Here is a 14,611-nt window from a genome sequence, read left to right as displayed (position 1 = left end):
ACCAGTTGCTTTCAGTTACTTCAGTGCAATGACTAGACTGTAAAATAGTACTTGCATTTATTTGCTTAATATTAACATATTGGAGGTCTGCTTCAGATGCTAGCTGCTCTGAGTAATCTGTCACATCAGTCTGGTCAAATATATAGTTGCATGCCTATTCCGATCGATGTCATTTAAAGACCAACACAGAATATTAACTGTATTCTTTTGTATTTCGATGATGGTAATTACACATGATTTGCATAATTGCATGAAAATAAAATGTACAAGTATCTAGTCACAAACTGACTATGGCAATCTGGTATATAAGGGTAAGACAATTTGTTTAATGTTTAAACATGTTATTAAAGAAATGTAGCAGTGTGCATGGTACTTGATGTATTTAGTTAAGTTTAGACCACACTTTGTTTCACTAGGGTAAGATAGTTTTATATCTGTTTTAAAACTACTGAAAAAAGACTAACCGAATAAATTAGCAAATGAAGTTGCGAAAACACATTAATTCAGGACAGGCCTAAATTGTCCAGCTGTCGTGGTTTAGTATATACCTGTTTTATACCTGTATTATTGAAATGATGCGAGGGGAGAGTAATGGGTCTATAGTACATCACATAGTGTTTTTGATATATCAGCACTAGTGTCAAAAAGCACCTTTTAGTTCATGTAAATGCTCACTACTTGGAGTTACTTTATTTTCGCGCTGGGGTATGCCTGAAGCATTGACACTTCTCTTCATCGTTCGCCACTGGTTTAGCCCACTTCATCCAAGTATTTAGCTGGTGGTCCTTCATTTGCATTTTCAGCAGTTCCGCTTTTGTCTTCTCATGTGCTGTCATTTCCTCTTCGTATTTTATCTGATTTCTCGCTAACGTTTGTATTTTGTCCTCCAGTTCTTTAATATTTCCGCTAACAGTTTCTTCTAGATTGTTTGCGGATGAAAATTCTCTTACACTTGCTGCACTTAAAGAGCAAATGTTCAGCTTTTGTTCAATCTTTGCTTTAAATCCATCTGCAATTCGTTCAATGTTTCTTTGGTTTTTATCCATTGCTTCTGTGAGAACTTCTTTCAAATCTGTTGTCTCCTTGTCGTCAGCAATTTCATTTGTTTCCATTGTTTGAACTACAAAGTTCATGTCATCTTTGAGTTTCTCCATCTCATTGAAAAGACTTTCTTTTGTTTCTTTCAATGTTTCATCAATTCGGTCTACTATTTTCTTCTGATGCAGGTCATTGATCAGTTGCAAGTGCGCGTCTTTATTGCTTTCGACCATGTCATCTACTTCCTGTCTAAGTTCATTCTTCCACGTCTCTAGCTGCTCCATAAATTGGTCTCTCCTCTGTTCAATTAAGCGGCATCTTTCGTCCATGTCAAACCTGACTTGTCTCAGTTTGTCTTCATATTCCTTATCCATGTTATCACACATTTTGTCAAGAACTTTCAGCTTTGTTTTTTCGCCGATATGTTTGTCTCGTAGTACCAGTTTTCTGTTTGTTGCAGTCACGTTAACGGAGAGTTCATCTACGCATAATTTTCTTAGTTTATCAAAGTTATACAAATCTGATGCTGCTAGGTAGTTGAGGACGTCACGTGATGAGAGACTACCAGGTCCAGTATCCTTTCTCATGGCGACCAGGGAGTCATACAAAACGTTTCCGCAGATCTTTTTAAGACGCTTCATGTGGAAATGTTCTACCAGCGGCAGAATGCGCAGTGCTCTTAATGCTGAAAAAAAGACGCAGAAATATTTTTTTTTCAATATCCATCCTGTGTACATACAAGTAAATGAAGCAGGTATGTTGATACACAAACGGATAACAATATTCACTTTTTGTTTGTAAAGAAAAACAAGGCAGTATGGAAGATAGCCAAGAACATCAATCCCTCCTCACCACAAGCTATACACTGTTGGACTCCGAAGTAAATATATCGTCAATCGGGTTTATTGTTTAAAGCAGGAAAAATGCCAATAACGGAAAACGCTGTTAATTAACATTACATTGTACTCTTAACATTGTATTGTACCAGCATGCTCTGATTTCGATAGAAATTACATGCATGTGAAATTAAAAAGAAAGTACGTTCTAATGCATCGTTAGATGTATAAAGTAAAATGACCTGTTAATATGTCATTGTGGACAGACGAAAATATCTTTTATTACAAATAATAGTCTGAGCTAAGCCATTGCGTGTCATTGAATATATACCTCCATATAGTTTGTCAACTGTTTCGAAATTTCAACAGACAAATATTTTTTACGATTTTATTTTATTTATTTATAGAAAGTTAATGCTTTTCCCTGATGATGGTTGGCTGTTCAGATCAGTCTGCGTCCGTGGTCCGTCCGTTAACAATTTCTCGTTATCGCATCTCCTCAGAAACTACCGGGGGATTTTGACCAAACTTTGTCAGAATGATGTATTGGTACCCTAGTTGTGTCCCCCTGAAAATCAGACTGGTTCAACAATTTTGAGTGAGTTATGGCCCTTTGTTTATTTTTTATAATTTACAGAGATTTATATAGGGAAATACTTTAAAAATCTTCTTGTCCAAAAGCACAGGGCTTTGATATTTGGTACGTAGCATCATCTAGCGGTCCTCTACCAAGATTATCCAAATTATTTCCCTAGGGTCAAATATGGCCCCGCCCTGGGGGTCACATGGTTTATATAGACATATAGGGAAACACTTTGAAAAAAATATTCTTGTCCGAAGCCACAAGGTTTTGATATTTTGTATGTGACATCATCTAGTGGTCCTCTACTAAGCTTATTCAAATTTGTTCAAATTATTCCCCTAGGGTCAAATGTGGCCCCACCCCGGGGGTCACATGGTTTATATAGACTTGTATAGATAAAAAAATTAAAAATGTAAGTTTTGAGTGGCTAGATCTTTGATCTTGACCTAGTGACCTACTTTCATTTCTGTAGCTACAGCCTTCTAATTTGGACCGCATCGAGGGCTCAGAGCGAAACTAGTCTAAATGTATATAGAAATAGAAGCAGATAGACTAGATTTGCTCTGAGCCCTCGACATGCATAGCTTTGTGTACCGGAATAAACTTTGACCTTGACATTGACCTAGTGACCTACTTTCACATTTTTGAAGGTATAGCCTTCAAATTTGGACCACATGCATAGTTTTGTTCCGAAATGAAATTTGACCTTGATTTTTACCTAGTACCTATTTTCACATTTCTCAAGCTACAGCCTTCAAATTTGAAGCACATGCATAGTTTTGCGTACAGAAATGAACTTTGACCTTGAAATTGATATAGTGACCTATTTTCACATTTCTCAAGCTACAGCTTTCAAATTTGGACCACATGCACAGTATTGTGTACCGAAATGAACTTTGACCTTGATTTTGAACCTGACTTACTCTTGAAATTTGGAACATCAAAAATGGCTCAATGGTTGGCGCCAGGATCGCCAAGATCACTCTGTAATCTCTTGTTTATTGTCAAACTACTGTAGAGTCATGTCCCTTTAGTTTGTTTTGTTTGTTTTTGGGTTTAACGCCATTTTTCAACAGTATTTCAGTTATATAACGGCGGGCAGTTAACCTAACCAGTGTTCCTGGATTCTGTACCAGTACAAACCTGTTATCCGCAAGTAACTGCCAACTTCTCCACATGCATCAGAGGTGGAGGACGAATGATTTCAGACATAATGTCTTTTATCAAATCGTCGCGGAGAACATACGCCTCGCCCAGGGCTCGAACTCACGACCCCGAGTTCCGTAGATCTGCGCTCTCCCTATTGAGCTAAGTGTGCGGGCTCATGTCCCTTTAAAAAGATCTACTAACCTGTAATATCTTCTTTGGCAAAACCAGATGATTGTAGACACGCGACCATTAGTTTCACATCTTTGTATTTTAGGTTGGGCATCTCTAACTTCAGGTTCTCCTGTGATTCACTTCTGCTGCGATATGTCATCATATCCATGACGTCATTCTCGTCTGCTATCCTTGTTGCACGTGCGTTCGAAATAAGCGTAGCGAAAACGTTTGAATTGTAACTCAGTAGACCGCTGTTTGTCTTCACTACTTTTCCTTCAACAATTAACTCCATGTCCTCCATACCACTTTGTCTTTTGTCGTCTGCAGTCGAGTTGTTGTCGTCCATTCCACTATATTTATGTTTTCCAGACATGTTTTTCTAACACTAAATTGAAATATTGCTCACTGCTGTGATTTTAAAGTGTGTCGTTTCCTGTCTCCAATACACAAATAATGCATTAACTATTTTATAAATTCACGCTTGAGCTTTTGTAAGGCAGAACAGTTTATTTTGATTATGTTCAATGATTTCCAGCCTTTTCAATTCTTTTGAAAATAAAAACTGTTTACATAAGCTTAACTTCAGAAAAATGTAAAAGGAAGTCCCATTATAATGCCAATGTTCTTTATATTTATAGATCTATATCCATATTTAAATACTTGTTATTATAATAGTGACACGCAAATTCGGTTATACAAACTACAACCTTCATTGGATATATGGGGTATCATAAAGAGATTTACTATATTTCTTTAAATCCATACATTTTACAACTGATCCGAGTTTGGTATTTAACAATTTATTGATCATAAATCTCATAAGCAGAAGTTCTTAACCGTTATTAATAAATGCTTTGCAAGGGTATTTTATTAGTTTAATATCCGAGCATATGTTGATAATACAGTGCTATTGATTTTTATGCGGGTACAGCGAACTTGCCCTTTCCGAACCAGTTTTTAATTTTTTATCGTTTTTCTTCGTCAAGTTTATATTTTAAATATAAATTTCATTTTAAATGCTGGACAAATATGTCACGATTAAAATAATATGTGAAAAGAAATTCGAAACAAAACATTGTTTGTAACAGATTTCTGTAATTGATCAGACTGGTACTGTGCGTAATCCGGGTCATACTCGCCTATTCCGAATCACCACAAATGACCTGAAATGGTTTTCTTACTACTATCCACAACAACATAAAACTACCATCTTGAATCGAAAACTGAAATTATTTTATGTCAGGAATAGAAATAATCGCATTTAAGGCCAATTAAATGACTAAAACGATAGGCATGACATCCTTCTTTTGCATTATTGAAATATTCTGTTTTAAAACAGTCATGTGGGCGGTCTTGTCCTTTATGTGAATTAAATAGTCACATTGTATAATAATACCTCCGCCTTTTTCTTTAACATCTGGCCATGGGTAAAAACAATAACATAAATTAATATTTTGGATACATTGAATCGATATTTTTTCTGCAATCTTTAAACAACGTGCAGCAGAACAGAACTGAAAATGTGTGATTCGGAATAGGCACAATGTATGCCATCTATATTTCTTCTTTAGGCATCTCAATGGTCAAATTGTTTTTACTGTGGGATATATGACTGGAAAGAGCATAAAATTTCCTTCTTTTTAATCTCCCTTCCGTTTCATTTCATTAAAATGCTAGAACGCAAGCGCTCTTTGAATCTGACATTTTTGTTTACATTCGTCAAATTTCCACATAAGAAAAAATATAGCATTTGGACAATGTTGCAAATATGTATTATGTAAGAATAACTTGAACATTTACCAGCAATTAATTATTAGTTTAATGTATTATATATAAAACCAAAACATAGCTTACGGTTTTTCTTGACGTATGAGCGACGTCTGCTTAAAAACTTTGAAATGAGTCAATTTACAGACTGGTTCGGAATAGGCAAGTTCACTGTATAAATACTTGGTATATATACGGCTTCCAGTATTAAACATGATTGGTGTTCCTGAATGCAGCACTAATTCAAGTAAGTTCTCCGCAAGTACATGACATTTTTTCTCACGAATTGGAGGCGTGCGACTTATGACATGGACATTACAGGGAATTAAGCTCAGCCAGGGGATTCCCACTTACTCCCCCGATTCACTCTTCTACCTGGCCGTATTGATTTTGTATTGTTTCAATATGGCTCAGTCTACATGAATACGAAAGAAACTGTTCAACTTTTTATACACCCACGAAACGGGTCATAGTGGGAACACGAGCTGCTGCCGACGTTCAGAAAGTTGTCCTCTCTAACTTTAGTACTTCACAAAATCCAGTCAAAATTGGCATAACTCGGCTAGCTGGATCCTCCGAAGTTTATGGAGTTATTTTAAGTGAATTACTCAATGCATCAATGAATGTCTGCTCTCTAACTTACACGGTTCTTAGGCAGTATTCACCAAACTTTGTCACTGTTTTGTTGGCATCGTATCTCGGCCAAATCTGATAACTAATGAACTGGATCCTTCTAAGTCTCACATTGGTTACGACCCTTGAATTACACAAAATGTTTAAACTAAAAATGTTCTCTAACTTGAAACTTGGCCACAATGTTTGTGGGCATCATGCAAGCCCGGAACTAGAAATATTTGACTGGGGGCACAACTGAGAACAAAGGTGAATAGAGGTGCATAGCACCGAGAGGGGGCAGGTATGTGAGGGAGACCTCTGCCGTGTTTGGGGGAAGAGTGGGGGTCTTAAAGTTTGTGATATACATGGATGAATTGGTAGCCTCTTATTTTTAGATTTTGAGGTACTGGAGGGGTACTTCCCCTGGAAAATTTTAAAGCACAGGTATGAAATGCTGGGCTCTAGTGCATTTTTGTCGAGCCCGCTTGCGGTGAGCTCGATATAGTCGTCACTTGGCGTGTCGGTGTATGTGCGTGCGTTCGTCCGATTTTGTTCGGACCATAACTTTGACATGCATGGACCTGTCTTGTTTATATTTGGCATGAATGTTAACTCAATAAGAAGGAGTGTCATGCGCAAACCCCATATTTCTATCTCAAAGGTCAAGGTCATAGTTGGAGGTCAAAGGTCAAATTGAAGTTTGTCCGGAGCATTTCTTCTTCATGCATGGTGGGATTTTGATGTAACTTGGCGTGAATATTCACCATTTTGAGACGGAGCGTCATGCGCAAGAACCAGTTCCCTAGGTCTAAGGTCAAGGTCACACTTAGAGGCCAAAGGTGCTGGCGGGCTCTACATTCTGCCGGTGGGCATGCAGAATGTATTTCTAGTACTGTCAAATCGCCGAATAGTGGAGGTCATTTCTCAGCCAACTTGGGGAGGGGGGATGTGCACGGGTCCCCCTCGGACCGGCCCTGGATCCGGACATGTCATATCTCGGTTAAATTCGATAACCAGCTGGATCCTTTAAGTCTCTCTGGTGTTATGGCTTTTGAGTTGCTTAACATTGCGAAAACTGATAGTGTCTGCTCTTGGCAGTTCTTATCTAGTGTTCATTACACTGGGTTGTCTTAAACTTTCCTTACTGTAGTGTAGCTGTAGGGAAATATTGGTGTGGGTCTTCACAAGCTGCATCGAAATAGACGGAGACTACGTCTAGTGTTTCTCTTATTTGAACAGAATACACATCACGGGGCAAATAAAATATATCTTTAAAGCTACAAAGTGCTATAAATATCTACATTTATGTATGTGAGTACGCGAGCTCTACTAAAGCAGTATAAATTAACAATGAATTTAAAAATATAGACTTACAACGCTTTTTAAGTAAATGACGGAAGACATTTAGAAAAGTGATATAAAGAATGTCACGAGAGCAGTCTGGACGTGTGTTTTTCATGTCATTTGTGTGACATTAATATACGTGTCCGTGACTAATTAAAATCATACATTTTAATATTTAGACACTGTTAAACATGATTTTACTGAAAAATAACTTAACCGTGTGTTTTTTTTTTATGCCCCCGAAGGGAGGCATATAGTTTTTGAACCGTCTGTCGGTATGTCCGCAATTTTCGTGACCGGTCCACATCTTTGTCATCGATGGATGGATTTTCAAATAACTTGGCATGAATGTGTACCACAGTAAGACGACGTGCAGTGCGCAAGACCCAGGTCCGTAGCTCAAAGGTCAAGGTCACACTTAGACGTTAAAGGATATTGCATTCATGGGCGTGTCCGGTCCATATCTTTGTCATCGATGGATGGATTTTCAAATAAATTGGCATGAATGTGTACCACAGTAAGACGACGTGCAGTGCGCAAGACCCAGGTCCGTAGCTCAAAGTTCAAGGTCACACTTAGACGTTAAAGGATAGTGCATTGATGGGCGTGTCCGGTCCATATCTTTGTCATCGATGGATGGATTTTCAAATAACTTGGCATGAATGTGTATCACAGTAAGACGACGTGCAGTGCGCAAGACCCAGGTCCGTAGCTCAAAGGTCAAGGTCACACTTAGACGTTAAAGATCATTTTTCATGATAGTGCATTGATGGGCATGTCCAGTCCATATCTTTGTCATTCATGCATGGATTTTAAAATAACTATGCATGAATGTGTGACACAGTAAGATGATGTGTCGCGCGCAAGACCCAGCTCCGTAGGTCAAAGGTCCTAAACTCGAACATCGGCCATAACTATTCATTCAAAGTGCCACCGGGGGCATGTGTCATCCTACGGAGACAGCTCTTGTTTGTTTCATCAAAGGTTTGTAAAAATATGTTAGAATTTGAGATAACTGAAGTACAATATTCCTGCATAAACACAAGAAAAACAATGATTGACATATGTACACACACGTACTCCAAAGAGAAAGGTTGAAATGTAACAACCTTTTAGGTATAAAAGGCCTATAGTATACTCGAGTACATTACAATATTAATTATCTCCCTTGATTATAAGCACCGTTAGACTGTCTTTTTACAAAGAACAATTCCAAACTGTATCTAAACTCTTTCTTTTCCCTTTTATCACTCGATTTAGTATTCCTGTTTTTCTCTCTCTTTTACTTGGTGACATTGTAAGATATACTCTATATAAGTCTATACACACTACCAAATTTTTGAAAACTCACTGACTTTCAAAATGTTCTAACCTATTACCTGACCACATCATATCTGTGGTGATTTCCATTGGATCTATCAAGGAAATCTATCAGAAATCTGACTGATTTATAATGTACATTGTAATAAGTGCGTTCAGCTGTTTTTTGTTTTACAGTCTAGCTGAGCTCGACGTACTACTTTATTAGGCATGTCGCCGGACTTAACGAGTAGGTAAAATTTTCATGTATGATTAAAAGTTGTTTTTTTTTTCAATATTTTTACATGTGCAAGGAGCCTACTTTTTGATATTTAGTTATTGCACTGAATAAACAGGAATATCTATCTTCCTCGAAGAATACAAAAACTAGATCCTGTCCTAATATAATTATAGCAAAGTAAATGCTAACACAAACTCCTTTGTGGTAAATTATTTGTTTAGTGGTACGGCACAAATGTCGTATCTTTCTGGTTGGCTAGTTATCCCAGTCTGAATTCTTCGAGTAGACGGAGGGGGACTCCCTGGCGGAGACTTGAACTCAAACCGCTGTATCAAAGTTCCAAGAAATATAGAGTTCCTGTTTTGCTAAATGCTTGCCAACGCACGACCTGCCACCTATAGAATAAAAAGATATTTTTGCGGACATGATAGAAAGAAAAAACTTTAAACAGTTTGGCGCACTGTACTTTACAGAATCTGTATGGAATTAACTCGAAGACATGAAATAATTTGTAAAAAAAAATAGCGGTACCTGTTTAACGTATTCTAATGGTATAGGAGTATCCTAATTGCAAAAACAGCTGAATATTCGTGAATAAATTCATACCCAAACTGAATGGTGCAAAATGTGCCTTGTCTACTGCTAATTGGCCTGTTTCAGAAAGGAACCTTTCGGGTCTAAAATTCTCCGGATCGCCCCACTTTTCTTTATCCATCAGTAAAGTATAGATGATGAACAATACAATGCTGTTCTTTGGTATGGTATAGCCCTCAAATTCGGTGTCTTCCATCACGGTATGTGGTACTGATTGTGGGGCTAGAGAAGCAGAAATGGCAAGATAAATCAGTAACAGTACAGAAGAAAGCATATCTGAGCCGCGCCATGAGAAAACCAACATATAGTGCGTTTGCAACCAGCATGGATTGGTCTGGATCCATGCTGGTCACAGATGCACTATGTTGGTTTTCTCGTGGTGCGGCTCAATTGTCTAAGGGACGCACTTGTGTTTTAAGTATGAAACTCATCTTTTTGGCATTCCCGACGCGGCGTGAAAATGCTTAAAATATGAACTGTTACAGATCAACTGGAGTGTGACATACTAAGTTTACAAAACAAATAATGCCAGTTATTTTATTTACTTGTATTATACATCCTCTTCTCTATTTTTCTCCGAAACCACATAGAGTATAATTATCATATACCGTATAACGGGTTATTTTTACTGCTGTAAAAGTTTACGGATTTGAGGTATATTCCACATGATTTTATTACATATGATTTCAAAATTTACGAAATCACTAGGTCTACCAGTTTGCTTGATATTGCACGGCGAATTTATACGAGGCTAATATTTACGAATCTGTTTTGGTCGTAAAAAATAGCAGCAAGTAAAAGATACCCGTTATACCTATTTAAAATTGTACGCGAAAACGTCTTGTATGGTTGATAACAATAAGTATTTACACACCAATCGAACAATATCGTAGAACTTCATGAATAAATGCCTGTAAATATGGCATATTCTTCTTGTCTTCAAGACTGATATATCTTCCTGTTCCATCGTCGTTAACTTTAACGTTTTCCGTACTTCGATTGTTTATATCTAGTAACATCAAGTCTAAAAAATTACTCCACTTTTGCATAATATTATTAAGAAATTCTAGATCTAAATAGATCTATCATTTTGTGTTTATGTATATTATTTTGTTTTATTTTTTTATTTTTTTTTTTTTTTTTTGAAAAAAAAATACGTTTATTTGAATAATAAAAACGAATGTATCTCACTCTGTTTCCATTGACAAAAGTTCTGCACAAAACCGGTTGTAGTGCCCGCTTTCAGTTCTTGGCCCGGGTTGCCGGATTTACACGAGGGTCTTACCTGAGTGCCAATATACGTTTAGGAGTAAGGAAAAATTAGGGCTCGATTTACGCTCATTGAACTATTTTGATTAAAATTATGTTTGACTTCATTTAACCGAGTATAAATAAAGTAGACGTCGTGCGACATAACGACGTCGTAATTGATGACATAATGCCCTCTAACCAGTCCGCGCATTGAAACGAGTTCTGTTGTTGTTTTTCAGAATATATGCAGCTAACCGGCAAACCGAGCCATATAAGAATCTGTTTATCTGACAGTATAACATATGTATTACATATAATAAAAATAATGTAGTTTGACAGTCATGGATGTGTGACGTCATTTTTTGACGTCACTTCACTCTGTATCCCATAAAAAATTCGATAACGTTGATATTTTATGTGTTTAAATGATTTAAATGATCGGTGACTCGTTGTTATGTTAAGGTGATAGTAAATACTCGTAACACGGCAATGGTGTGCCTTGCGTGTAGCACTTATATGCCGTGATCATGCCGTCGTGCAAATACAGATTTAGTCGTGCTAATTAACTTTAATGTGTAGATAGGCACTAAGTTTTATGTTACCTCCGTGAACTCTTTCCTACATTTGTCCTGTATGCCAGGCTTTTTAATAAGATGAATAATTGCCCAGGTAACGGTGGTAGCCGTTGTGTCAGTACCAGCATTGAAAAGATCAACGATTACTTTGAACAAGTTATCCTCTGAAATTTGTAAAGTATATAAACGTTTAGTGTATGTCGACAAAAATAATACGCCGTTAACAGCGCCACCTCAGCGCGAAATCCTTTACTACTAAGTGCATTGAGGAGAGCATTAGGTGCTTACAGAACAATATTTGAGCCAACATAGTGCGTTTGCGACCAGCATGGATCCAGACCAGCCTGGTCAGGATCCATGATGTTCGCTTTCAAATCCTATTTGAATTAGAGAAACTGTTAGCGAACAGCATGGATCCTGACCAGACTGCGCGGATACGCAGGCTGGTCTGGATCCATGCTGGTAGTAAACGCACTGTGTTGGTTTTCTTACAGCGCGGCACATTTCATCTCAGGATTGACTCCATGGTAGTATCCATGCTGGGTTCCTTCTACACAAACCCAAAGCGTGGTTTCGAAACCACAGCATTGAAGAACAAATAATTCGAAGTCTGTCTCTTTAACCTTTTGGCTTTGATTCTTGATATTACAGGGACCTTTATACGGTATAACGTACAGTCCACCTCAATATCTAATAACGAAGCAATCTGTCTTTTTATTCCGCATACTCCAATGTCGGATAAATCAGGATCACGCTGAAATGCATATATTCTTTTTGCAAAACAAACATAATTTTGCTTGTTATTTTGAAATTTGGTCATCTGATAATTTTAGAGGAAAAGTTTTTTTTTTTTTTTTTGAATGATTTGAAGAATTTGGTAGTATGTCACCCAGGGAACATTCCTCTGAATAATGAGTGAGTGAGTTGGGTTTTACGGCGAATGAATGTGGTTAATCAGACGACAACCCAGAAGAAGTAGGTATTGTTTATTTTCATTCAGACATGCTCGTGATGATACAAAATATGCTTTACTTCTCTTGCAAGTAGTAAAAACAGGGTTTATGAGGGTATTTGACGTCAATCAGTTCTATCACCTGTCCGTGCATCAACCGTTGTTTATTGCAGAATATACCATGTCTGACTTCTTTTATGTTTTTAATTGACAAAAAAGCCGAACCATGATATAACGCATTAAATAACTGGTATATGCGTCAAATAGCAACTTCGCCGGTAGAAAAATATTGTGCATAAGAATAACAACTACCATTGATAGCGTCATCTCCAGAACTTTCTCCTTCATGCTTCAAAAATATATCAACAAAATCTCGGATGTTATCTGGGTCAAATGTGGCACGATGTTCTTCAATGCGACTTTTGGCATATTTTTCAAGATCTTTGAAAATTGTGAACACTTTGCTTAGCTGGAATTACAAACAGATAGATATCTTTACGTAATGCATGCATTTATTCATTTACTTTCACTGGTTTACTAAAACATAATAGCTTTCACGGTCGCATTCTAAGTTACAAATGAATTAATTTAAAAAAGCTTGTGTGCATTTTCTTCTAAAACTGGCCCTTAAGGTATTCGTATATCAGGGGAAGACCCAGAATTTTGGTTTGGGGAATTTCTAGGAGCTTCCGGGTCATGCCATCTGGGAAGAAAATGACATTTGTACCTCAAATAGTGCAAAATGACCTACATGTGTATATTCAAAAGTAAATATCAGACATAATGTCATTTAAGAAATTGTAAATTTTTACAACGAGACATTTCAAGCTTTAAATTGTGACCTGTCCTACGGTCCCTCCAGCAGGCGCAGATGGAAACAATGTCTGGCGAGAAGATTTTTTTTTCTGAAATGAACTGATGTTTCAAGTTTTGCCTGTTAAAATATATGCTCGACGTTGTTGTTGTTGTTTTTTTCTTTAAATTAATTCATTATTATTATTATTATTATTTAAACAATTTCTTCATCCGCCAGTGCAAAGTTATTTAAAGCTCATCTTTTAATTGTACAAGGATATAACGTGGAAGCAAGAAATCGGTCTAACAATCGGAAATAAAGAGTGCCGTGATGGCCCTAGATCGCCCACCTAAGTTTGAAATCAATTTTGGTAGAGGGTTCCGCAAGATAAATAATTTGAAATTGAACAAGTGCTTTCCACTATGTATACATAAACATATTGGAAATGCTATATAAAGAACTTGAATTATTTTAACTAACTTTGTATAAGTCACCGAAAGAATATTCTGTGACATTATTTGAAAAAGCAGCTCATCTGTCTAAGAGACGATGACCTTTGGAGATTTTTGTATTCTTAGGTCCGATGGCTATGCATTTTGACGGATCAAAATAGTTCGAATAATCTTGGAAGAGGGTCACACAATAAAGAACATCATTCATTTCAATAACGAACCAGCAATTTTAGGAGAGATATATCCCTCGATGCCATGCTTTTTGGCAAATCAGAACACAATAATTTGTCTTGGTGTGGATCCTCCAAGAAAAAAATCTTCTAAAATTATTCAACAGGTACCAGGGATAAAAGGAAGAGATCTTAAAGATCTTTTCTTGGCAGGCTTTGGTGGCCATATTTTTTTCAATAAAATTGAACGATTTGAACAATTTTGGCGGCGGTCAATCAAGGAATACATAATTGCGTGAAGTTATTTCAAAATCAGATAAGCTGCTTCTGACAAGAAGATTCTAATTGTTTTCAATAAAGCCACGAGAAGAAAACCTACCCCGCCCATTGGCGACCATGTGTTTTGACAAAGAGAAATCACCTAAAGGATTCCTTGAATGCGGTAAAGGGTCTGGCAACTTATACAGAAAATGTATCCGACAAAGTTGCAGTTAGTGGATTGCCTTAACTTAAAGATATACAAGTTAAAGCATAACAAAAGTTCCTTCTAGGGCACATCTATAATAAATACTAGTATATAATGATCATCTTGTAAAATTTTGGTTGCAATGTCTGTTTTAAATATTGTTCATCAGTGTGTGGAACCCCAGGATTTGACTCAAGGACAAGACCATTCTACCTTATTGACATATATCCGCTTTATATTTTTTCTGGTCAACATCCTAATGTAGTGGACAGTTGCTCAGTCAAGCGTGACTTACCAGTTTTAAGTGAT

At 37.0% G+C, this 14,611-nt stretch overlaps 2 protein-coding genes across 2 annotated transcripts; both read right to left on the bottom strand.

Moving 5' to 3' along the window:
• Positions 1 to 193: 193 nt before the first annotated feature.
• Positions 194 to 4,394, bottom strand: LOC123547347 (uncharacterized). The gene is made up of 2 exons (XM_045334372.2): positions 3,808 to 4,394; positions 194 to 1,723 (listed from the first exon to the last, which is right to left on the bottom strand). The coding sequence occupies exons 1-2, from the start codon at positions 4,151 to 4,153 to the stop codon at positions 690 to 692; spliced, it is 1,380 nt and encodes a 459-aa protein (XP_045190307.2). The 5' UTR covers positions 4,154 to 4,394; the 3' UTR covers positions 194 to 689.
• A 4,097-nt stretch (positions 4,395 to 8,491) lies between these two features.
• Positions 8,492 to 10,600, bottom strand: LOC123548082 (vitamin D 25-hydroxylase-like). The gene is made up of 3 exons (XM_045335317.2): positions 10,515 to 10,600; positions 9,653 to 9,862; positions 8,492 to 9,441 (listed from the first exon to the last, which is right to left on the bottom strand). Exons 1-3 carry the CDS (start codon positions 10,564 to 10,566, stop codon positions 9,365 to 9,367), a joined length of 339 nt encoding a protein of 112 aa, XP_045191252.2. The 5' UTR covers positions 10,567 to 10,600; the 3' UTR covers positions 8,492 to 9,364.
• Between the last annotated feature and the right edge of the window lie 4,011 nt (positions 10,601 to 14,611).

Source organism: Mercenaria mercenaria, chromosome 9 (assembly GCF_021730395.1).
Source record: "Mercenaria mercenaria strain notata chromosome 9, MADL_Memer_1, whole genome shotgun sequence".
NCBI lineage: Eukaryota > Metazoa > Mollusca > Bivalvia > Venerida > Veneridae > Mercenaria > Mercenaria mercenaria.
Note: the sequence above shows the minus strand (reverse complement) of the source record. Positions and strands in the feature narration are given on the sequence as shown.

What these genes read in the sequence shown, in the direction of transcription:
- LOC123547347 (XM_045334372.2), bottom strand. Translation starts at nt 4,153, where the DNA reads ATGTCTGGAAAACATAAATATAGTGGAATGGACGACAACAACTCGACT. An exon ending in TGCCAAAGAAGATATTACAG is followed by an intron (nt 1,724 to 3,807) that starts GTTAGTAGATCT and finishes TCTTTTTTTCAG; the next exon opens with CATTAAGAGCACTGCGCATT.
- LOC123548082 (XM_045335317.2), bottom strand. Translation starts at nt 10,566, where the DNA reads ATGCCATATTTACAGGCATTTATTCATGAAGTTCTACGATATTGTTCG. An exon ending in TCTACGATATTGTTCGATTG is followed by an intron (nt 9,863 to 10,514) that starts GTGTGTAAATAC and finishes CTGCTTCTCTAG; the next exon opens with CCCCACAATCAGTACCACAT. An exon ending in TTTTGCACCATTCAGTTTGG is followed by an intron (nt 9,442 to 9,652) that starts GTATGAATTTAT and finishes TTTATTCTATAG; the next exon opens with GTGGCAGGTCGTGCGTTGGC.